The sequence below is a fragment of the Diabrotica virgifera genome, chromosome 4 (assembly GCF_917563875.1).
Source record: "Diabrotica virgifera virgifera chromosome 4, PGI_DIABVI_V3a".
Taxonomy (NCBI): Eukaryota; Metazoa; Arthropoda; class Insecta; order Coleoptera; family Chrysomelidae; genus Diabrotica; species Diabrotica virgifera.
Genome location: NC_065446.1, coordinates 167,985,905 through 168,011,659, shown reverse-complemented (window position 1 = coordinate 168,011,659; position 25,755 = coordinate 167,985,905). Strand labels below are relative to the sequence as shown.

General features: G+C 33.6%; 1 protein-coding gene across 1 annotated transcript in view; it reads right to left on the bottom strand.

The window, feature by feature from the left end:
- The window catches only part of LOC126883732 (sodium-dependent dopamine transporter-like), a 241,325-nt gene that overhangs the window by 18,946 nt on the left and 196,624 nt on the right, over positions 1-25,755 (bottom strand). The window contains exons 11-13 of the mRNA XM_050649395.1: positions 13,080-13,220; positions 11,244-11,343; positions 11,092-11,192 (exon numbers count right to left, since the gene is read on the bottom strand). Coding sequence (XP_050505352.1) covers positions 11,092-11,192; positions 11,244-11,343; positions 13,080-13,220 — 342 coding nt within the window. The remainder of the gene's footprint in view (positions 1-11,091; positions 11,193-11,243; positions 11,344-13,079; positions 13,221-25,755) is intronic.

The following is a 25,755-nucleotide window of genomic DNA, read 5'->3' as shown; positions in this document are numbered from 1 at the left end:
CCCCATCCAAAAGGAAGTGCTATACCAAATGATATACGCGATGCGTATGCCCTATGCTCTTTATATAATATACATACACGTAATTTATATACGTACAAAATTTATTTTAACGAAGTGATGACGGTCGCAAATTCAATATTTTCCCCACCCAAGAAGTGCACAACATCCCTAAAGAAATTTTCAATTCAAAAAATTATTTCGTCAAAGCGATGACGTTCTCTAATTTAATACTTTTTTCCCCTCCAAAAAGTGCAGAACGTCCCTCAAGAAGTTTTCACTTCAAATATTTATTTCGTTGAAGCGATGATGGTAGCTAATTCAATACTTTTCCCATCCAAAAAGTGCACAACGTCCCTAAAGAAATTTTTAATTCAAAAACTTCTCGAAGTGATGACGGTCGCTAATTTAATACTTTTTCCTCATCCAAAAAGTGCACAACGTCCCTCAAGAAGTTTTTACTTCAAATATTTATTTCTGCGAAGCGATGATTGTCGCTAATTTAAAAGTTTTCCATCCAAAAAGTGCACAAGGTCCCCAAAGAAATTTTCACTTTAAAAATTTATTTCGTCGAAGCGATGACGGTATCTAATTTAATAATTTTTCCTTATCCAAAAAGTGCACGTCCCTAAAGAAGTTTTCACTTCAAAAATTTATTTCGCCGAAGCGATGACGGTCGCCATGACAGTCGCTAATTCAATACTTTTTCCCCATCTAAAAAGTGCACAATGTCCCTAAAGAAATTTTCACTTCAAAAATTTATTTCGTCGAAGCAATGACGGTAGATAATTTAATATTTTTCCCCAACCAAAAATTGCACAACGTCCCTCAAGAATTTTTCCCTTCAAAAATTTATTTCTTCGAAGCGATAACGGTCTCTAATTCAATACTTTCTTCCATCTAAAAAGTGCACAACGTCCCTAAAGAAATTTTCACTTCAAAAATTTATTTCGTCGAAGCGATGGCAATCGCGATAACGGCCGCTAATTTTTAATATTTTTCCCCATCCTAAAAGTGCACAATGTCCCACAAGAAGTTTTCACTTCAAAAATTTATTTCTTCGAAGCGATGACAGTCGCAATGACGGTCACTAATTTAATACATTTTTCCATCCAAAAAGTGCACAACGTCCCTAAAGAAGTTTTCACTTCAATAAATATACCTACAAAATTTATTTAGTCGAAGAGATGACGGTCGCGAAATAAATCCTTTTTCCCCATCCTGAAATAGGTTTTACATTTATTTAAAATTTAAATGCTTCTATACAATTTATATATACATACAAAAATAATATATAGCTTAAGGCATAAGCGATGACGGCCGCAATGACGGTCGCGATGACGGTCGCGAATTCAATGCTTTTTCCCCTATCCAAAAATCGCACAACGTCCCTAAAGAAGTTTTCACTTCAAAAATTGAGTTAGAAGCGCATAACGAATTTTTGTAGTTTGGAAAAAAATTATATTTTCTTCAGAATAGAAAGATTAGCATCAGAGATAGGAAAAAATGTTTAAATATGAAATTGTAGCTAATTTAATTCTCAAGAAACTGGTTGGCAAAACTTTTTACTACAGCAAAAATTGAGTGAGCTATTGATAATTAAAACTTGTAATAACATGCAAAAACCACCTTTACCAACCCTTTCAAAGTCACCTCTTTTTACGATTGAGGATTTTAAAAAGAATTAATATTAAGCTTAATAGACCTTATAGAAACCTACAAAATTCTTTTTCGCCAAACTTTCTAAGATAAAAAATAGAAAAGTTACGGTTAAAAAATTAATATATTTTGTTTAAAAAAAAAGGAGAAATTTAATTGGAAGCATAATAATGTAAGTTAGCTATATTTTTAGTCATGGGCCTTATTCAGTCTTCTTTATTTATGTATTATTAATAGATTCTAGAAGTTTGACTGGCTTAGAAAGATTAGTTTTTAAAAAACTGGAGTTAAAAGCGAATAACGAATTTTTGTAATTTGGTAAAAATGTCGATTTTTTCAGAATAGAAAGGTTACCATTAGAGATACGAAAAAATGTTTAAGTATGAAATTTTAGGTTATTTAATTCCCAACAAATTGGTTTGAGAAAATTTTTTCTACGGCAAAAATTAAGTGAATCGTAAATTAGTATATTATTGAAAAACACTTATTTTTTCGATATAAAACTAACACTTTCGATAGCGAATAAATCGAAAACTATTCATTTTATCAAAAAAATGTATAGAAAATTTTTTGCTTAGAATGAATGTGTTTATCAACTTTTGCTGTCAAAATATAATAAAAAATTTCCACACCCGGGATGGGGTGGCAACCACCCCCATGGTAAAAGCGCCTTTCGGCATCATATAGATTTTAATCCTTGGACTATCCACTACTTGTTCTCAAATTTTTAAGTAAATCGATCCATTCTGTAAAAATTGCGAGGTGAAAAGCTTCAGTTCCTGGACTAAGATACACATAATATAGAAAAGTACAAAATTTATTTCGTCGAAGAGATGACGGTCGCTATGACGGTAGCGAAATAAATCCTTTTTCACCATCCAAAAATAGGTTTCACATTTATTTTAAATTTTAATACTTCTACACAATTTATATATACATACACATAAAATATATATATGTACCTACAAAATTTATTTCGCCGGAGAGATGACGGTCGCTATGATGGTCGCGAAATTAATCTTTTTTCCCCATCGTAAAATAGGTTTTATATTTATTTTAAATTTAATACTTCTATAAAATTTATATATACATACACATAATAAATTAATATATATACAAAATTTATTTCGCCGAAGAGATGACGGTCGCTATGATGGTCGCGAAATTAATCTTTTTTCCCCATCGTAAAATAGGTTTTATATTTATTTTAAATTTAATACTTTTTTATAATTTATATATACACACACATAACAAATTAATATATATACAAAATTTATTTCGCCGAAGAGATGACGGTCGCTATGATGGTCGCGAAATTAATCTTTTTTCCCCATCGCAAAATATGTTTTACATTTATTATAAATTTAAATACGTCTACACAATGTATATATACATACACATAATATATAGCATGAGCGATGACGGTCGCAATGACGGTCGCGATGAGGGTCGCGAATTCAATGCTTTTTCCCCTATCCAAAGAAAGTGCACAACGTGCCTAAAGAAGTTTTCACTTCAAAAACGAAGTTATAAGCAACATCCGGTATAATCGGAAGTAGGAAATATATGAAAATATTTTCATTAAATAGTTCATTCTTTAAAACCCCATCGTTCACATTTTTATGATTCTGTTGCCTTTAGTTTTCGAGATATTTCTAATAGGACCTTTATCTGCCTCACCCTGTAGACATAGTAAAAACCAAGAAAATTAATAAATGTCTAAACAACTCACATCGGGTTGGGTTTGAACCCACGATCTAAACTATCCCTGCCTATACTCTCACTAACTGAACTATCTACCATATCCTACGGGAGTCAGTCTGTTTCTTTAAACATTTGCATTTAGTAACCTTATATTACATATTACATAAATATGTGCTAAAACATGGTTAAAACACAAAAACCCAAATAAATGACATAAAAATGACAAAGAACATTCTCTGTCTAAAGAAAGGAATTTTGTTTGACCCATTGATATAAAATTGCACACTCTGCAGAAAGGTTAAAAGTACAATGTTTAATCTTTATACGATCTGGTATTTAGAATCCTAACTGATAAGGAAAAACAATTGAGTGTGCGTCGTATTATATTTTTTATCAACTTTAAAAATTTTCAAGTTACTGTCGGCGTCACAACACAGATTATTTTATGAAAGGACATCTATTCTCAAAATCTAGACAATTACATACAATTAATTTCAGAGCGAAGGTGTGCGTCGCCGTCGTCTGCTAGGAATAATTGTATTACAAAATATTTTATTTTTACATTGTAGTAATTTATTATGACCTCTGAGTACCCTATCAAATAAATATGTTAAGTGTTCTTTTAATGAATATTTTGATTCGCTATGTATGTTTATTGTATTGTTCATAATTCGCGAATGAATGCGAAAGTAGGAAGAGAGGATATGTATATGAATATAACAGGGAGTAAATGCCTACATAAAGAAAGTAATGACAATGGCAAAAAACTAATAGACTTTTCAATGGAACATAACCTTAAGATAGTAAATACACAATTCGATCATAAAGATGTACATAAAATAACCTGGATCTCTCCTGATGGGAAAACCAGAAACCAAATAGACCATGTTATAATTGAAAGAAAACACAACAGATCCGTGACTGATTGCAGAAGTTACAGAGGAGCAGATGCTGACAGTGATCATATATTGACGATAGTTAAACTGAAGCAAGAAATTCCCATACTACCCAGAAAAGGAAAACAACGGAAAAGTACCAATTAGAGCGCCTTCAAGATAAAGAGGTAGAAAAAAGAATAGAGGAAGAGATAAACAAAAGATTGGGAAGAATCACAACGGAGAATGTAGAAGAGGAATGGGATATAATACAAACAACCGTGATAGAAGCGACAGATCTTAGTATTGGGAAAGCAGAAAAAGAAAAGAGAGAACAGTGGTTCGATGAGGACTGCAAAAGAATCCTAGAGCAGAGGACAACGCAAAAATGGATATTATTAGAAACAACACAGAAAAAAGTAAAGAGCATTATAAAAACCAAAGAAGAGAAGCTAAACGATTATGCAAGCAAAAGAAGAGAGAATTTTTGGAAAAACAACTAGAAATAATAGAAGAAAACTATGCCCAAAAAGAGGTTAGAAATTTTTATCTAGGAGTAAAAAAGACACGAGCAACTCAAAATAAATACACAATGTTTTGCAGAAATAAAGATGGTACGTTATTGGGAGACAAGACAGAAAAGTTAAACAGATTGGCAGAGTATTTCGAAGAATTATTAAACGATAAAGGCTAAACAGAAACAGAAAAGCAACAACAAAGACAAGAAATAGAACAACAACAAATACAAGAAACAGAAGCACTACAAATACAAAATCCGACAGAAATTGAGATGATAGCAGTAATAAAAGATCTAAAAAAATTGAAGGCACTCGTGGGAGTGCCGACAGAAGTGAAAACTTCTTATAGTATTTACATTACGAGCTCAATGCTTTTACCCCATCCTAAAAGAAGTGCTGTACCTATATCATATACGATATGCGCGATGCGTATGCCCTATGCTATTTATGTATACATACACATAATTTATATACAGAGAGAGTCTGTAATTTGGAATAAATTCAATGTCTCAAATACTGATCCTTCTTTTGAAAAATGCTCAGACCCCTCGATTAGTATTTCAAATTGTCCTATTTGACATACAATAATAATATATACAGGGTGTCCCAATTTAGAGATATGACGTCGTCGTTGATTTTCTTAAATGGCAACACTGTCATTCTGATAGCTATTTTGATAGGGTGTGTAAAGTTATACATAACTGCAAAATATCCAATTTTTATTCTCTCCCATTTACAAGATAATAAAAAATAACAAAGTTATGTCTGTAATTTGGAATACATTTAATAATTTAAATACTAATTGTTTTTTTGAAAAATGCTCAGACCCGTCGATTAGTATTTCAAATTGTCATTTTTGACATACAATAATAATGTATACAGGGTGTCACAATTTAGAGATATGACGTCGTCGTTTATTTCCTTAAATGACAACACTGTCATTTCGATAGCTATTTTAATAGGGTGTGTAAAGTTATACATAACTGCAAAATTTAAAATTTTTATTCCCTACCATTTACAAGATAAAAAAAATCAATCAGTAAAAGTAATCAAATAAAAATTTAATTTAATTATTTAAATTACGCAAATGCTCATAATGTTACCTTTAATTATTGTCAATAATATTGTCAATAATTGGCAACATTATGAGCATTTGCTTAATTGAAATAATTAAATTCAATTATTATTTGATTAGTTGATTTCATAACTTTGTTATTTTTTATTATCTTGTAAATGGTAGGGAATAAAAATTTGAAATTTTGCAGCTATGTATAACTTTACACACTCTATCAAAATAGCTATCAAAATGACAGTGTTGCCATTTAAGAAAATCAACGATGACGTCATATCTCTAAATTGGGACACTGTGTATACATTATTATTGTATGGTAAAAAGGACAATTTGATATACTAATCGACGGATCTGAGCAATTTTCAAAAAAACAATTAGTATTTGAGATATTGAATTTATTCCAAATTACAGACTCTCTCTGTATGTACAAAATTGATTTCAGCGAAGTGATGACCATAAAGAAATTTTCAATTCAAAAGTTTATTTCGTCGAAGCGATAACGGTCGCTAATTTAATAATTTTCCCCATCCAAAAAGTGCACAACGTCCCTGAAGAAGTTTTCACTTCAAATATTTATTTCGTCGAAGCGATGATAGTTGCTACTTTATTACTTTTTTACATCGAAATAGTGCACAACGTCCCTAAATAAGTTTCACTTTAAATATTTATTTCTTCGAAGCGATTACGGCCCTAATTCTATACTTTTCCTCCATACAAAAAGTGCACAACGTCCCTAAAAACGTTTTTACTTAAAAAATTTATTTCGTCGAAGCGATGACGGTCGCTAACTTAATCATTTTTCCTTATCCAAAAAGTGCACAACGTGCCTCAAGAAGTTTTCATTTCAAAAATTTATTTCTTCGAAGCGATGAAGGTTCGCTAATATAATATTTCCCCCATCCAAAAAGTGCACAACGTCCCTCAAGAACTTTCCACTTCTAAAATTGATTTCATCGAAGCGATGACGGTCGCTAACTTAATACTTTTTTCCATCGAAAAAGTGCACAACGTCCCTAAAAAAGTTTCACTTCAAATATTTATTTCGTCGAAGCGATGGATGACAGTCCCTAATTCAATACTTTTCGCCCATCCAAAATGTGCACAACGCCCCTAAAGAAGTTTCACTTCAAATATTTCTTTCGTCGAAGCGATGACGGTCCCTAATTTAGTAATTTATCCCCATCCAAAAAGTGCACAACGTCCCTAAAGAAATTTTTGACTTCAAACATTTATTTTGTCGAAGCGATAAAGGTCGCTAATTTAATATTTTTCCCCATCCAAAAAGTGCACAACGTCCCTCAAGAAGTTTCCACTTCAAAAATTGATTTCATCGAAACGACGACGATCGCTAATTTAATACTTTTTCCATCGAAAAAGTGCACAACGTCCCTAAAGAAGTTTCACTTCAAATATTTATTTCGTCGAAGCGATGACGGTCTCTAATTCAATACTTTTCCCCCATCCAAAAATTGCACAACGTCCCTCAAGAAGTTTTCACTTTACAAATGTATTTCATCGAAGCGATGACGGTCGTGATGACGGTCGATAATTTAATACTTTTTTCCATCCAAAAAGAGCACAACGTCTCTAAAGAAGTTTTCACTTCAAATGTTTATTTCGTCAAAGCGATGACGGTCGCTTATTTATTACTTTCTCCCCATTCAAATTTAATAATATTTTTCCATCCAAAAAGTGCACAACGTCCCTAAAGAAGTTTTCACTTCAAAAATTTATTTCGCCGAAGCGATGACGGTCGCTAATTCAATATTTCTTCCCCATCTAAAAAGTGCACAACGTCCCCAAAAGAAGTTTTTACTTTAAAAATTTATTTTGCCGAAGCGATGACGGTCGCGATGACGTTCGCTAATTCAATACTTTTTCCCTATCTAAAAAGTGCACAACGTCCCTAAAGAAATTTTCACTTCAAAAAATTATTTCGTCGAAACGATGACGGTCGCTAATTTAATACTTTTTCCCCATCCAAAAAGTGCACAACGACCCTTAAGAAGTTTTCACTTCAAAAATTTATTTCTTCGAGGCGATGACGGTCGCAACGGCGGTCGCCAATTTAATACTTTTTCCCATCCAAAAAGTGCACAACGTCCCTAAAGAAGTTTTAACTTCAATACATATACGTACAAAATATTTATTTCGCCGAAGAGATGACGGTCGCGATGACGGTCGCGAAATAAATCGTTTTTTTCTATCGAAAAATAGGTTTTACATTTATTTTAAATTTAAATACTTCTATACAATTTATGTATAGATACACATAATATAGAAAAGTACAAAATTTATTTCGTCGAAGAGGTGACGGTCGCTATGACGGTCGCGAAATAAATCCTTTTTCACCATCCAAAAATAGGTTTCACATTTATTTTAAATTTTAATACTTCTACACAATTTATATATACATACACATAAAATATATATATATATATATATATATATATATATATATATATATATATATATATATGTACCTACAAAATTTATTTCGCCGGAGAGATGACGGTCGCTATGATGGTCGCGAAATTAATCTTTTTTTACATCGTAAAATAGGTTTTATATTTATTTTAAATTTAATACTTCTATACAATTTATATACACATACACATAATAAATTAATATATATATACAAAATTTATTTAGCCGAAGAGATGACGGTCGCTATGATGGTCGCGAAATTAATCTTTTTTCCCCATCGTAAAATAGGTTTTACATTTATTATAAATTTAAATACGTCTACACAATGTATATACATACACATAATATATAGCATGAGCGATGACGGTCGCAATGACGGTCGCGATGAGGGTCGCGATGACGGTCGCGAATTCAATGCTTTTTCCCCTATCCAAAGTAAGTGCACAACGTGCCTAAAGAAGTTTTCACTTCAAAAATAATAAAAGTACCGGAGAAAGCGAAGTTCCAGCAGAGATATTAAAGGTAGGAGAAAATATGCTGCAGCAAAAGATAGCTCGACTAATAAATAAAATATGCGAACACGAAAAAATGCCAGATCAATTGAACACAGCAATTATCTGCCCAATTAAAAAGAAAGGTGATAAAACCATCTGTGAAAATTACAGAGGAATCGCACTGTTAGAAGTGGTATATAAGGTATTGGCAAAAATCATGAGAACCAGAATAAAAACCTATGAATCAGAAATAATAGGAGAATACCAGGCTGGTTTCAGACAGGGAAGAGCAACAACCGATGAAATTTTTATGCTAAAATTGCTAAAAAACAATAGTTATGAACAAAATCTAGGTTTGCATATGCTCTTTATTTATTTTAAACAAACTTACGATTCCATCTCACGAAATGGAATATATGAAGCAATAAGATCACTAGGAATACCAGAGAAACTAATACGATTAGTTAAAATGACGCTAACCAATACAGTCAACAAAGTCATGATCGAAGGTAATCTTTCAAATCAGTTTAACGTCAATAGAGGATTAAAATAAGGAGATCCCCTGTCCACAGATTTATTCAACCTAGTACTGGAAAAGGTAATTAGAGGAGCCAATATCCACACAAGCGGTAAGATTTTCAACAAAAGACAACAATGCATATGTTTTGCAGATGACTTGGTGTTTCTGACACGTTCAAGAATAGAACTTCAAAAAATGTTCAAACAATTTGAAGAAGAAGCTGGAAAATATGGCCTGAATATTAACCAAGAAAAAACCAAGTATATGGGAATGAGAGGGGAAAATGCAGAAGAAAATAAATGGATCACTCTAACGACGAATGACAGAGAATATAAATTTGAGAAGGTAACTGAATTTGAGTACCTTGGACTAACCGTTACAAATAGAGGAGACGAAGAGAGAGAGATTGATAAACGGTTGTTGAAAGCTAGCAAAGCAGTAGGATCATTAAACGCACTGTTGAAGGCCAAAAACGTGTCCAGGGCAGCCAAAATTCGAACTTATGAGACAATAGTGAGACCAACGGTGCTGTATGCATGTGAAACTTGGACCATGAATCAGAAACAAGAAAAAAGCTAGAGATTTGGGAGAAGAAAATCTTGAGAAGAGTTTTTGGTGGTATCAAGGTAGCTAACGGGGAATGGCGCAGAAGAACAAACCAGGAGCTAATGCAGATATATAAGAGACCCAAAATAACACATAAAATCAGGGCGCAGAGAGTTAGATGGTTGGGACATGTTTCACGAATGCCACAAGAAAGAAACGTCCTAAGAGTTTTGTTAGCAGGAGAACAAGGGAAGAAAAGAAGAGGGAGACCACGAAGGAAGTGGTTGGATGCCGTCCGGACTGACATAGAAGAAATGAGTACAAGAGACTGGAGAGAATAAATGAAGGACCGGAAAAAGTGGAAGAATATAGTCAAGACTATCGAAGCCAAGGGCCTCTAAGGCCCGTAGCGCTATTATATATGTATGTTTACTGTATTGTTCATAATCCGCATAAGTCCAATTTTCCAAATTTTTGTTACATACTTTTTTTCCGTCTCATAGTCTCTAAGCATATACCCGAACTACTACTATATTCCCTAAAATGACACTTAATTTTAACTGCAAGACGCAAGAGTCTCGCAGGCTTAGTCTTGTTCTTGCTCAAGTCTTGTACGGTCAGTCTTGGTCTTGGTCTTGCTAAAATAAAGCGGTCTTGGTCTTGCAAAAACGCAAGGACAAGACCAAGACCGATTTTGGGCAACACTAGTCATCATTGTCGATAATTGAAAATTATATCATAAAAAAATACAAAATGTGTACTACAAAGTCTCTGTTTTGAAAATTTAATACTTTTATTATAAGTATGCGATATCCATAGACATATTAATAAGAATATAGATTAGGTAAGGTATGGGCCTGTGAATAGAGGTGTAACGCCAATATCAAGTGATCGCATGGTAAAAAGAGATAAATAGACCACCGATCGACTGCCCGCGCCATACAATATTTTGCTTAGTATGCCTTGCCTATTCTGATTATGTATATGGTGATAAAACCCTCCAAAAAAATAATATAGTAGGGTCATTTTTAAATAAGTCTTTCGTTGAAGATCTATTCATATTGTTGTTAAAAATATTTTCTTATTTATTTATTTATATTTAATCTTTACATTTTAATGCAATTCTTTCGATCACACCTTTTTTAGAATCGCCAATGCCAAATATGTCAGTAATTTTCGTCTTAATTTTTACTCTTATACAATTACTAGTTTTACTTACTTGTATATAGTAAAAATAAATGGATTTGTCAATTTTATTAACTTATCTTTTACTACTTACTATGATAAAAGATGGACTAATAAATTTCCAACAAACTCTCCAATACAATCCTGGTTTCATACCAAGCATTGCTTCTACATCTTGCGAAAATCTATCAAGACCTAAAAATTGTATACGTAAGAAGATTAGTCATACATTTTTTTGTATTTTACCATAAAACCATGAAACAGCAACTGCTTCAAAAATTGCTGAGCACAGGAGTGAAATTCCTGCCGAATAAGTGTCAAACAAGTGGAACATATAAATACCACCCTAAAACAAATAACGGAATAAAAATATATTAGATGAATATATTACAGGGTGTTTCATTAATAATTGGAAACATTTTAACTGTAGATCCTTGGGCTCAAAATATTAAGATTTAACCCAAATCAAATAAATAAAATGTGGCTCCTTACTGAGTACTGACTTACAAGGCATTTGATTTAAAAATTGAGAAATTATTTGTACCCAGTACTTTGAAACTGTTCGACATATCCTTATTATTCTTGACAGCAAGTGTAGGTAGTGTACACCCTACTAAATTATATTATACAAAATATTTCTTGATACCTCCAGAAGCGTACAACGGGGGAAAGTCATTGATTGACCTTTCCTAAATTCTATGCCATTGGCTGACTGCTGTTTTAGCATAATTTTTAGATTCTCTACTACTTTCTATGTAAATAATATACTCTTCATTCGTAACGATAAAATCATTAGTTTTAGATATATGTTTGAACTTAAAAACGAAGGAGCATAATACTTTTCATAAAATAACTGTTTCTTTTAATTTTTGACTACAAATATATATCTAGAAAACTAATGACTTTATCGTTACCATTGAGGAGTACCTTATTAACATGCAGACAATTGGAGAATCCAAAAATTGCAATAAATTGACTACCATGACTACATGTCAACCAATGACTATCCCCCGTCGTACGCCTCTGGAAGTAGCCAGAAACATTTGTTTAACATAATTTTGTATGGTGTGCACTACACTTATTCCCAAGGATATGTCAAATGGTTTTAAAGTACTGGATACAAATAATTTTTCAATTTTTAAATAACAAGCACGGAAGGCACATTTTATTTAAATGATTTGCGTTAAATCTTAATATTTTGAGTACAAGAATTTACAGTGAAAATATTTCCAATTATTAATGAAACACCCTGTATAGTGTCAATAAGTATCAATGTAAAACTGATATATCAGCACAAGCTCTAACAAAAGAACTTCATTAATTAAAAAACATTTCGGTGAAAAAAGCCTCGACTTAATGAAATTTACCTTAGAATCTTGCACTTACAAATGAATTGGTGCACATTTTTCGTTGTGTCCTTTCCAACCTTTTACTCTGGCGTTTTTGTGTGAGCTAAAGTTTCTGCTCCGTTTGTGAGCACTGGTTCAAAGCTTTCCTTTTTAAATGTATTGGAACATTTTTTGTTTTAAACACGTCTCTCATTTTTCCGAATGCAGCAGTAAATTTACCCTTATGAGTAGCTCATATGTTTGCTTGTCTGGCTTTCATGGCTCAAATACGCATCTCTCATTCCAAATTCAAATTCCATTCGCGATTTCTCGACGTCTGTTAGCTCAGTTGAGGATACGTTCGTCATCATTTTTGTTTTCCCCAGTTTATCGTCAAATGGACTCTTTGTGTTACTTGCTGTAGTTGCTGCAACATAACTGACTTCTTTTAAGTGGTATATTATGGGAAAAATATCAGTGCCATGGGAATAATTTTACTTTTATATAATGTTTCATAGAGACTTTTCAGTAGGTATAATGTGATATCTGGTCCATCCAAGAATATATATTTTCCATTTTTTCCATTTTTTTTTCGACCTTTCGGCAAAATAATTTGATGTTTTTGTTTTTTATTATAGCTTTTTTATTTTTATAAAAAGATTTTCTTATGTGAAGAGCGTCTATGAACACCATACCATATATACCCAAAATTCCCCATAAAATTCCATTTATCTAGAATTTATTGTTTACTTACCGGTGTGACATTTATTAAAGCCACACAAAAGGAACATAAAATTATTGCTAGAGTAAAAATTTCTCTGGAGTATTTCTTATTCTTAAAAAAGCTGGAAAATTCGTCCATTAGGCCAGTTATGACACATTCCAAACCGCCCATCTAAAATAAATGCTACAATTAGTTTGAAGCAGATATAATTCAAGCACCAACAAACAATATATTAATAAAATATTTTTTATAAAATGGAAGGTAGGACATTAAATAGTTTTAAGTATTAAAGGAAGCATCGTACAAAGGAAGGATAAGTAACCGAAGTCTCCATAAACGAAACCATACCAACAGATATTTAAACTATCACTCAAACCACAACATATGTAAATATATATAAAATGCACGAAAAAATTCAAAAATATAGGAAACACAGACAAGATCACAACAACTTTTAGGACAACCAACATACATCAAATAAGGCTTATCCGAAATATGTCTTCTTCTCCTTCGTGTGACTAGGAATACACCTGTTTGCCTGCCTCTTATTCTGTTTCAGTTGTTGTTGACTGTACATTGTCTTTCCACCTTTTAGGCGGCCTTCCAATGGGTCTTTTGCAATTCAGCTTATTGTTTTTACAGATGCTCGCTAATTTATTTGGTCCCACTCGGTTTACATGTTTGTTCCATTTTTTTTTTCTTTTTATCCACCTGTTAATATTTTGAATTGTTCGCGTATACTTCATTATGTCTTTAATTATTTCATTAGGTGTTCTACAATTTTGCCGTCTATTTCTAATTTGCATCTACGAGGCTCTTTATTGATCACTATATATTTAGTTTTTTCTACTAATATTCTCATACTAAGTTTATTTTCTGTGATATTGAATGTGTGGAGCTGCCTTTGTAGGTTATCCTCGTTAACAGCAATTGATACTGTGTCATCGGTATAGCATACTATCGTGATTTTGTGCGCTCCCATGTGGTATCTATGTCGTTTTCTTACTTCGTGAATTATTTGATTCATCAGCATACATATATTGAATATCAATGGGCAGAGCTAGTCTTCTTGGCGGATTCCTCATTTTAGTTAGATGCATTTTGTTATATTATAATTATTATAATCGGACTGTCAAACGAACGTCAGAACGTGTATGTATCGATCTGTAAATTGGTGCCGAAATTTGTAATTATTACTGTAAATACTAGTTATTAAAATTAGTTTTCGCGCAAATAGTGACTAATAACAATTGTGTTACGTGTAAATCATCAAGAACAAGCCGTAACTTCGTTCAGTAAGAGATTTTTTACTTAATAATCTTTCAACTTAAACACATCCAGTGTCAAACTGTCAATAGTTTTTCACTGTTGCTATCCCGTCCCAACGGACGCCAACGGTTAGGCAACCAGTATTGCAGTGATGTATCCAAGGTTGTCACTTATTTCTAGACATCCAAAGCGTTAATATAAACAAATTCAAGTTACTTTTGACTACATGAGTAACAATTTAAATCAATGTTCCCCCACTGTTAGCAACACCATGCCTGGACCCAATTCTTCCAGTAATCTTACTAGTTCATATGCAACTGCTACTATGACTAAACCGCGTCCGAAATATCCGAAAAAGACCGAAGCAATTTTAATTCGTGCAGAACCAAATTTACTACTACTCGACTATGTCAAGGCCATAGGTAATAATGTTGATCCGAAAAACATCTGCTTCGCCTCAAGAATTTCCAATAACAGAATCTGTATCTACCTTACAAATTCTGAACTCGTCGATCAAATTATAACTGAACATCTTACAATTAAAATAAATACAGTTCAACTACCAGTACACAGACTAGTAACCCTAGCTAAAAGGCTTATAATTTCCTGCGTTTGTCCATCAATCCCACACGACATCATAGAAAAACATCTCAAGGATCTAGGTCTACAACTCGCGTCACCAGTCTCGTATCTAAAAGGAATCCCCGGTGATGTATTTACTCATATTATGAGTTTCAGAAGACAAGTATATGTCACTCCATCCACAGAAAACTTTGAGCTATAAACTTCAATAATAATCCCTTTTGACAACAACTCTCACAGGATATTTCTCTCTACGGATAAAATGGTTTGCTTTTTATGCAAACAACAAGGTCACACGGCAAATAATTGTCAGAATCCTCCTAGAAATCCTTCCCTAAATGAACAATCGTTCCCTACTGAACCTAATCCCACTTCCCCAATATCAAATAATGACACACTTTCAATCCCAACAAATAATCTAGATCTTAGACAACAAATAAATACAGTCGATGTTCCCAGTACCTCCATAACCCCAAATAATGATTTTCTTCCCCCATCCACCAGTCAGAAACGAAGTCGTTCTGACATCAGCGATACAAGCTCTTTAGAAACACGAACTTCTAAAAATACACCCACTAAAATCAATGAAATGCCCGCATCAGATATAATTGTTCCCACTAAGCATAAAGCCAAAAGATCTAAGAAAGACTCCCCCGATAAGTCTAAATTAACTAATTCCACAATTCACACTATCCAAAATCTTTTTCAAGAAAATCCAGACTCATTCTCCCTTCCTGTTGAAAATTTCCTAGCCTTCCTTGAAAATACATTCGGCAGTGATAACCCCTTGCACGAAGCACAGGAGTTGACTCCAAATGTCCAGGCACTCCTTGACGATATGTCAAAAATATACCCCTCACTTGAAGACAAAACAGCGTAAAATAGACAAGAGTCTCTAAGAAAATTAAAAAACAGTTAAATATAGACAACACAGAAACGGAAAGTACAGCATCTCAATCAACCAATAGTGATAAAGATTATCACTCAGACTCTTCCTTAACTACCTAAAGCTATTACTTTCACGCTAGTTCAGTGGAATTGTGATGGGTTTTACCCTCGCTTAGAACGCATACAACAGCTGATCAACAATACAGAAGCCGATATAATTTGCTTTCAAGAAACTAATTTTAAAGACTCTCATAAACGAGAGCTTAAAAACTTTGAAGGTTATCATTTTCTTCGAACAACATTTACTAGAGCAAGTGGAGGAACCTGTATTTTCATGTCTAACGATTTATTTTCTTTACATCATATTCTAACCACTAATTTGGAGCCTATAGCAGTAACTATCTGGTGTCCTGATAAAATAACTATATGCAGTATTTATATTCCACCCAACTATAACCTCACTGAAATCGAGTTAGATGATTTAGTCCGCCAACTACCTAGCCCATTTATACTAGTCGGAGACTTCAACGCCCGTAATACTATGTGGGGCTCCAAGAAAACATTCGGAAGAGGAAAAATCATAGAAACCGTATTGAATTGCAATAATGCTTGTTTGATGAACAGTGGAGCTAACACATATTTTAATATCGCATCAGGAATTTACTCGTCTATTGACTTAAGTATATGTGATCCCAAGTTTGCTGATTCACTCTCATGGTATACGCCTATAGATAGCCTATAAGATAGTAATCATTTCCCGGTAGTCATGTCATAACAAATAGTCATAAAAAACACTGCACCGCCACTAAATGGAATATTGCTAAAGCAGACTGGGATCATTTCAAAAGTAGTGCCGAAAACCTACTCTCATTAGTACAAGAGTCTGAAGATATTAACGAGACAGTAACTCTTTTAATAATTGCATTATCATGGGGTGCTCTCTAGTGTGGGCAGATCAACACGTGAAAAATCAGTCTCTCTAAAAATTCAATTTTTTGGCAAATAAGAAATAGTTTCTAAAGTGATTTTAGTTACAGTGTGTCAAAGACGATTAGTGTTAATTGAAGTTATAGAAATAAACTTTTGAAACAGACTGTAAGTACAATAATATTAAATACAATACATAAACTTAAAACAACAAATAAAATTTAATTCAACATCAAGCCAAAAAAGTAGATCATTAGAACGTTGATTACAAGCTCCAGAAACTGGAATTTTGAAAGTTAAAGGTGGGAACTGTTGAATCAAACTGCTCCAAAATAACGTAAAATAATTTAATTTAATTCAATTTAGGGGTAACACATTCGAAAGAGGAACATATTGCTTGAGAAAATCATCTTCCTCCGGCGCGATAGGTGGGGAGGGTGATTTTATCGCGAGCAATTTCGGTAAGAAAATGAACCCCGACGAATACACATCCGACGATAATCGGAAAATATATAGAGAAAATGAAGAGCAGTCTTTTTCGAAAAGCAAAAAAGTATCAAGAACCCCAGATAAAAAGAACACAGAGGAAGAGAAACTAGACCAAATATTAAATATGATGGCAAACTTAACGAAAGAGACACAAGATCTGAAAATTCACGTAAAAGAAATTAAAGAGGAGCAAAGGCAATACAGAGAAGAAATGAGGGAACTCCGAATTGAATTAGAAGAATTAAGACAAGAGAATGGTGAAGTGCGAAGAGAAAATGAACATATGAAAAAGGAACTGGAAGATGTAAAAGTGCGCCTTGAAAGACTCGATAGAGCAAGAAAAGAAAATAATGTTATAGTACGGGGAATGACAATAGATACGGGAGATAGAAGATTACTAAAAGAAACAATGGAGAACTTTATGAAGAAAGAACTAGATATTAATAAAAAGATAGAAGAAGCTTTGAAATTAGGAAACAAAACATGTTTAGTCAGATTGCCAAACAAAGAGAAAAAAATAAAAGTAATGGAAAATAAAAGAAAACTTAAAGAAGTAAAAGAAGAATATATATAAACAATGATTTAACGAAAGAGGAATTACAAATACAAAAAGAAATAGTCAAAATAGCAAATGATGAAATAAAGACAGGAAAACGCGTCCAAATTAAGCACAACAAATTGATAATAGATGGACGGGAGAGGAAATGGAATAAGAACAAGAATCAGTTGGATGAGGTTTTTCAAAACGTTTCAAAAAACTAGCAACTGATGAGAGAATACAAGACAATACTTATTTGGCGACGGACGAGGCAAATAAAAAGGAAATGAGTGCAGATAAATTGATGTATCACAAAAAAGAAATAAATAAGAGCAGACAAGGAAACAAAAATACAAGACGAAAACAAAAAAATAAAAAACATAAAGAACTGAAAATAAGCACATGGAATATAAGAACGATGTTGGCACCAGGAAAAATGCTAGAAATAAGCAAAGAACTAGCAAAGTATATAATAGATATTGCAGCACTGCAAGAGATACAGTGGGAGGGACAAGAACAGATTGATAAAAAAGACTTTACACTATTATACTCAGGAGGAAAGAAGCAAGGAAAAAAAGGAGTGGGATTCTTGATTCTAGGACAGCTAAGAGAAAAAGTCATAAACTTTAAACTGATATGTGAAAGAATTGCGTATGTAAGAATAAATAATAAAACATTCAATATATCACTATTAAACCTATACGCACCTACAGAAACAAGCAACACAAACGTTAAAGACAATTTTTATGATAAGATAGAAGAAGAGATGGAAAAAATACCCAAAGAAGATGTTATAATTATACTAGGAGACCTCAATGCCCAGATTGGAAAAGAAGATTTTTACAGCAAATTGCAGGAAAACACACCGTACACAAAAACACTAATGATAATGGTCTAAGACTGTAACCTAGCAACAAGAACAAACATGATAATAAGCTCAACAAAATTTGAACACCCTAAAATGCATAAAGTAACATGGAGGTCACCTGATCAGAAAACGTATAGCCAAATTGATCACATACTAATAAACAAAAGAAAACAATCTTCAATGAAGGACGTGAGAACTTTCAGAGGTGCGTGTGCGGATTCAGACCACTATATGGTCGCAGCCACCATAAGACAAAAAGTTAAAATCCAAACTAAACAGAAAAATCAACAGAAAAAATGGAATGTCAATAAATTGCAGAATGCAGATATTAGAAAAAAATATAAAGAAGAAGTAACAGTGCAAATAAGAGAGAAATATAAAGCAGAGGACATCAAATCAGAATGGGACATGATCAAAAAGTCAATAGAAGAAGCTGCAAAAAAGCAGGTAGGCAAACACCAGAAGAAAACAAAAAACGAATGGTATAAAAACGAATGTAAAGAACTAACAGCACAAAAGGTGCAAGCAAGAATTAAACGGCTGAGAACGGATAAAGAGGAAGACAGAGAAAGTTATGAAAAATTAAGAAAGGACGCCAAGAAAATTATAAGACAAAATAAAAGAAGATGGGCAGATGAAAAGATGCAAGAAATAGAACAGGAAAGAACAAATAGAAACACGACACATTTCTATAAAAATATTAAAGAACAAACCAAAAAATACAAAGGTAAAACAAACGGAATAAAAAATAAAGAGGGAATAGTCATTGTAGAAGACAATGAATATAGGCAGGTATGGGCAGTTCACTACAGAGAACTCTTGACGCAGAAATACACTGGAGAAGAAATGCACCAAGAAGAGGAAACGGTGGACGAAGAAGCAGACGAAATACACATTGCAGTCTCAAAAGAGCCAACAATAGATGAACTCGAGGAAGTAATACAGAAGAGCAAAAATGGAAGAGCTCCAGGAAAAGACGAAATTAACATGGAACTTATAAAATATGGAGGAAAGGAACTGAAGGAAAAAATACTATCAATATTGAAAAATATATGGAAGGAAGAGAAGATGCCAGAGGACTGGGAGATAGGGCAGGTAATAACAATACATAAAAAGGGAGACCAACAAATTTGTGAAAATTATAGAGGAATAACACTACTAAGCAAAACATATAAAATATTGACTTCGATAATAAGAAAAAGATTGTCAAAGATCACGAAGAAGAGAGTGGGACAGTACCAATGTGGATTCACAGAAGGAAGATCAACAATATATGCTATTCACACAATAAAACAAATAATGGAAAAAGCAAATGAATACAAACTGCAATTAGAAATGCTATTCATCGATTTCAAACAGGCATTTGATTCGATTAAGAGAAAACAACTAATGATTGCCCTGGAAAAATTAAAAATCCCACATAAACTCAGAAAATTAATAAATATGACAATGAGAACTACCAAAATTAGCATAAAGACGCAAAGAGGCGAGACAGATGAATTCATTATAAATAAAGGAGTGAAACAAGGGGATGCCTTATCCACGACACTGTTTAATCTAGCTTTAGAATATGTACTACGAAATATAAACAAAGGAAACCTAAGAACAAGAGGTGGACAAATAATCGCATATGCAGACGACATTGTTATTATTGCAAAAAATAGAAACAGAATGAAAGAAATGCTAGAAGAAATAATAAAAGAGAAAGGGGAGACAATGGGACTCAGATTAAATGAAGAAAAGACGAAAATATTAAGACTAGGGAAACCAGCAATAAAAGGAAAAACCAAAATAGGAAATTCAGAGTTTGAAGATGTAGAACATTTCAAATACCTAGGAGTGACAATAAGCAAAACGGGTGAAAGAATACCAGAAATAAAAGAAAAAATATTGGCAGCGAATAAAGCTTATTTTGCAAATAAAACACTACTTAAAAGCAAAATACTGTCTATTAAACCAAGATGAGAATGTATAACACCATAATTAGACCAATATTATTATACGCAGCAGAAACAATGACGATTACTAAAAAAGATGAAGAAAACTTAAGAATAGTGGAGATAAAGATCATGAGAACCCTACTGGGACCAATCAGAACAGAGCAAAATGAATATCGAAGCCGAACAAATGCAGAGATTAAGAAAATACTAAAAGAAGGTATCGTGACCAAAATAAAGCAATGCAGAGTTAGATGGTTAGGTCACGTCTGGCGGGCAGGAGATGAAGCAGTGACATATGCTATGATAGAATGGAATCCAGGAGGAATAAAGAAAAGAGGAAGACCAAGATCAAAGTGGTTGCAAGAAGTTGAAGAAGACTTCAAAAACGCAGGAGTCAGAGAATGGCGGGGAAAAACTAGAGATAGGAAAAAATGGAGAGAAATCGTTAAGAAGATAACATAAGCAAAAGGGACTGATCCTCCTAAGAAATAGGATCTAGAAAGCTTACGCGACTTAGCCCCATATCGGGGTGTACAGTCACTATATATATATTATCATGGCTGCAGAAACTTATTTCCAGAAAATATCAATATGCCACTCTAAAAAGGCTGTACCATGGTGGAATCCAGAATGCGAACAAATAATACAAGAATGTAAAACTGCTCTTAACAGATATCGAAGAAACAGAAGTCAAGAAAACCTGATTTGCTTTAAAAGACTAAAGCTAAAGCTAAATATGTTGTTAAAAAAAGTAAGAAAGATTCCTGGCAAAATTTTTTTTCGACTCTTACCAGTGATACTTCTCCCACACAAGTGTGGACAAAAATAAGACAAATGAAAGGACATAAATCTTCACCAGAAATCCTAGCAATTACACAGGAAGGAAAAGTAATTACAGATAACCAAACAATTTCGCATATTATGGCTGAAAGTTTCGCACTGAAATTTAGATACGAACTCGAGCATAACCAAAGTCCAAATGAGCAAAATTCGTTAACTTCTCACACTCCTCAAATTAGTAGACACGATATAGCCGCTATCAACCACCCTTTTACACTAGAAGAATTAACAGTAGCTCTAGCGTCTTGTAAAAACTCCACTGCCGGGCCAGATAATATTCCATACATATTTTTAAAATTTTTATCTGAATCCAGCCTTGCAAAACTTCTAAATCTGTACAATAAAATATGGCTTACTAAGAAATTTCCTGGTATGTGGTCCGAATCAATCATCATACCAATAAAAAAAACCCGATCAATCTTCCAATCTGCCAAAATCATATAGGCCAATTTCACTGACCTGCTCGTCATGCAAATTTCTCGAGAAAATGACTAACTCAAGATTAACCTGGCTTCTAGAAAAATATGCTATAACTAACGAAGCCCAATCTGGCTTCAAACGTTACCGTTCTACACTTGATTATTTAGTGTTACTGCAAACACAAATAGCTACCGCCTTTTCGAATAAACAAGATGTTATCGCTACCGCTTTTGATATAGAAGGAGCCTCCGATAACATTTCACGACCAGCCAGTCTTCAAAGGCTTCTTCAATACAATATTACAGGAAATATTTTATTTCTTCATACAAAACTTAAAAAAAAAGAACTTTCAAGGTAAAAGTAGACGGTGAAATATCTGCAACATACCCGCAAAATAATGGAGTCCCACAAGGTTACGTACTCAGTACAACCTTGTTTATACTCGCAATAAATGACATCTGTTCGAGTGTTTGTCAACCAGTCAAATATGTAATGTATGCGGATTGTCTTATTCTATATTGTCAAGGAAAAACTACAACCGCCACATGTAAAGTACTGCAAACCGCCGTAAATCAACTTAACGAATGGGCTAAAAAGACTGGATTAATACTATCACCTTCCAAATCAAAATTAATTCGATTTAGCAGAAGACCTTGTAGCCAAAATCCTATTGTATACCTCAACGAGATTCCATTGCAAACTGTAACACACTACAAAATACTTGGTTTAATTTTTGATAGTAGACTAACTTGGAAAGAGCATATTAACAAGCTAAAAGGAGATACCATGAAGAGGCTTAATATAATCAAGGCACTGTCACAGTATACTTGGGGTGCAGACGAAAGTATTTTACTCAATGTCTATAGAGCCTTAATTCGCTCCAAACTGGACTACGGTAGTTTCATTTACATGACTGCGTCAAAGTCTGACTTAAAGTTACTCAACTCTGTGCATAATACTTCCATTCGTCTCTGTTTAGGCGCCTTCAAATACAGTCCTGTAGAGAGCCTTTATTGCGAGGCTAATGAACCGCCCCTCTGCATTCGACGAGAGTGTCCCCTACAATCTTACTTTGCTACAGTATCCGCAAATCCATCTAACCCCGTCTATCTTCTAATAAATTCAAAACTTCTCTCGGATTTACCGAAAACGATCCAATCAATTATTGAAATCCAGAAATCAACCTTAAGAAATCCCATCGATCTTACCAAAACACTTCCATATCCAATTCCAGCTACCCCTCTTTGGAGCAGATCAATCCTACATTTAAATACTTCTTTGTTGACCTACAACAAACACGAAACTCCGAGCATTGTGATAAGACAATACTTTGAAGAAATCATAGAGAACAACCAATTCCAAAAATTTTTATACACAGATGCTTCCAAAAGTGAAATAGGAACTGGATGTGCTGTTAGCACAGTTGATAAGACTATAAAATCATTTTTATTACCAGATCTATGCAGCGTATATACTGGAGAATTATACGCGATATTAGAAGCTTTTAAATTCTTAGAAATCGATAGTAAAAACCAAGCAATATGCACAGATTCCTTATCATCACTCTTATCCATAAAAAGTTTATATGTTCAACATCCTTTAGTTACTTGCTTCATAACATAACATCTATAGTACACTTGCTTCTCAAGGCGTAGTTGTTACTATCATCTGGATACCATCCCATATCGGTATCCCCGGTAATGAAAAAGCAGATCACGTCGCCAAACTAGCCTCTACCTTAAATGGTCAGCATTCAAAAGTACATGTTCAAATCTGTAGTGACATGAAGCAGATGTTTAAGCAGCAACAACATATCTCTTGGCAAATCCACTGGAACACAATCAAAAACACATTACACGAGATCCGGCAGACTGTCAATATATTTGAACTCCCAACTATGACTAGAAAAGAAAAAGCAGTCATTAAAAGGTTGAGAATTGGACATACCCGATACACACACGAATACTTAATGAAGTCTGAACTGAAGCCTAATTGTCAAACTTGCTTTAGTGTTTTAAGCGTCAAACACATCCTTACTGAGTGTCCTCAGTATGTGACGCAGAGAAATAAACATAAACTTAAGTCAAATATTAAAGATATTTTAAAATCGTCCGATCAACTGCGTAACCTAATTAGTTTCTTGAAAGTCATTCAATTATTTAACAAAATATGATATTTTGTCTTTATAATCTCTACATGTTATTCAAAATTTAGTGATTAATAATTAATCATTATAATTAATAATTAATAGTTGTTGTAATAATTAGTTGTACGTCTCTATATAGTCTCTATATTGTATATCCAATTTTTTTTCTTCATAATTTTTACCTAATGTTATTTCAGATTTAGAAATTAACTGTTATAATAATTAGTTTTAAGTCCTTATTGTAATTAATTATTGTATAACGAATATTGTTTGTCTCAATGGCCATTGCAGCCGAGACACATAAATTTAAATAAAAAAAATTATTATAATCTCTGGTTGAGATTATAACTTCGGTCTTGTTCTTGTTAATTTCATTAACTATCCTTATTACCTGATGCTCTATTTGTTCAGCTTGTAATAAATTTTAGATATCATTTCGCATCACCCTGTAAAAAGCACTTTCTAAATCTACAAAGCTAATATGTATGCTAGTTTTTTATATTCAATAGATTTTTCTTTTCTATTCTGAAAAAAATTTCTTTTTCTTTTACCGAAATATGGTAGAACAAATCTTAAAAGACACCAAAGTCCAAGTATTAGTCTGCTGAATTTTGCATGGTTCTCAACCTCAAGTCCAACCTGGAGCAGACCACCACAACAGAGGCCACAACAACAGACCAACAGACGACAACAGGCAACCGGAGTCTCATATGCCAAAGCCACACAAGGCAAAAACCAACAAGCCACCACAGCGATCCTCCCAGACGAAGACTACCTTGTCAGACTAGTCACCAACATAGTGACCAAGGTAGTCCAAGAAGTCATCCAAGATACCAGATAGACGATCAGGTAAAACCAGCATACAAACAAAAAAATCATAAAAAAGGCGTAAGCCACCAAAAAAATCATAAAAACAAAAAATCATAAAATTCTAGAGCGCCAAGCCATTGGACGGAGCCCAGTGAGGCTTTGTAGAATGGCTTGGGGCCCAATCAAGCAATTTTAGTTTCCGCGGATAAGTAATTAGAGGATAAAAGGCTTAGAGCGCTTAAAGCTGGCCTAGTTTTTGCATTCGATTAGGGTACCACATTGGAATCTTATTACCCAGTGTTCCATTGTGAAGAGCATTTGGCTACGATAGTTGTGCCCCTATCGCGCATCAGCGTGCAATAGGGGGGAAAGGGATGACCTGGGGCATTGGAGCGAGGTGGGGTTATCCCTGTTTTTACTCGGGCCAATGAATTGTTACACCCGAATGTTCCTTTTCGAAAGGGTGAACATCTCCCACAGGTCGGGTTGAATCAAATTGCTTGCTTGCTAGTCATAGTATGATACAATTTCTTCAAAAGATGGCAGATGGCATAACCCAGACATCCAAAGTGAAAGTTATCCCTCAACACGAAATTGTTCTATATGGTCCATATAATGTTCAGGAAAAAGTCACACCATTTTGAGCGTCGGGTTTGGGATGGGGGAGGAGGGAGAAATCGGTAAATTCGAAGTTATTTACGTTTTTCTTCAATATTTCTATAACTATGCAGTTTAGCATGGTTTGTTTAGAACGGTTCCAAAGTTAGGGAGGTAGTATAGTATAACTGGTCCAAAAAAGGCCTAACTCAGACATCCAAAGTAAAAGTTTTCCTCCAACACCAAATTGTTCTATATGGTCCACATATTGTTCAGTAAAAAGTTACACCATTTTGAGCATCTGGTTTGGGGGGAGATGGGAGAGAAGTCGGTAAATTAGTAGTTCTTTTTACGTTTTTCGTCAGTATTTCTACAACTATGCTTTAGCATAA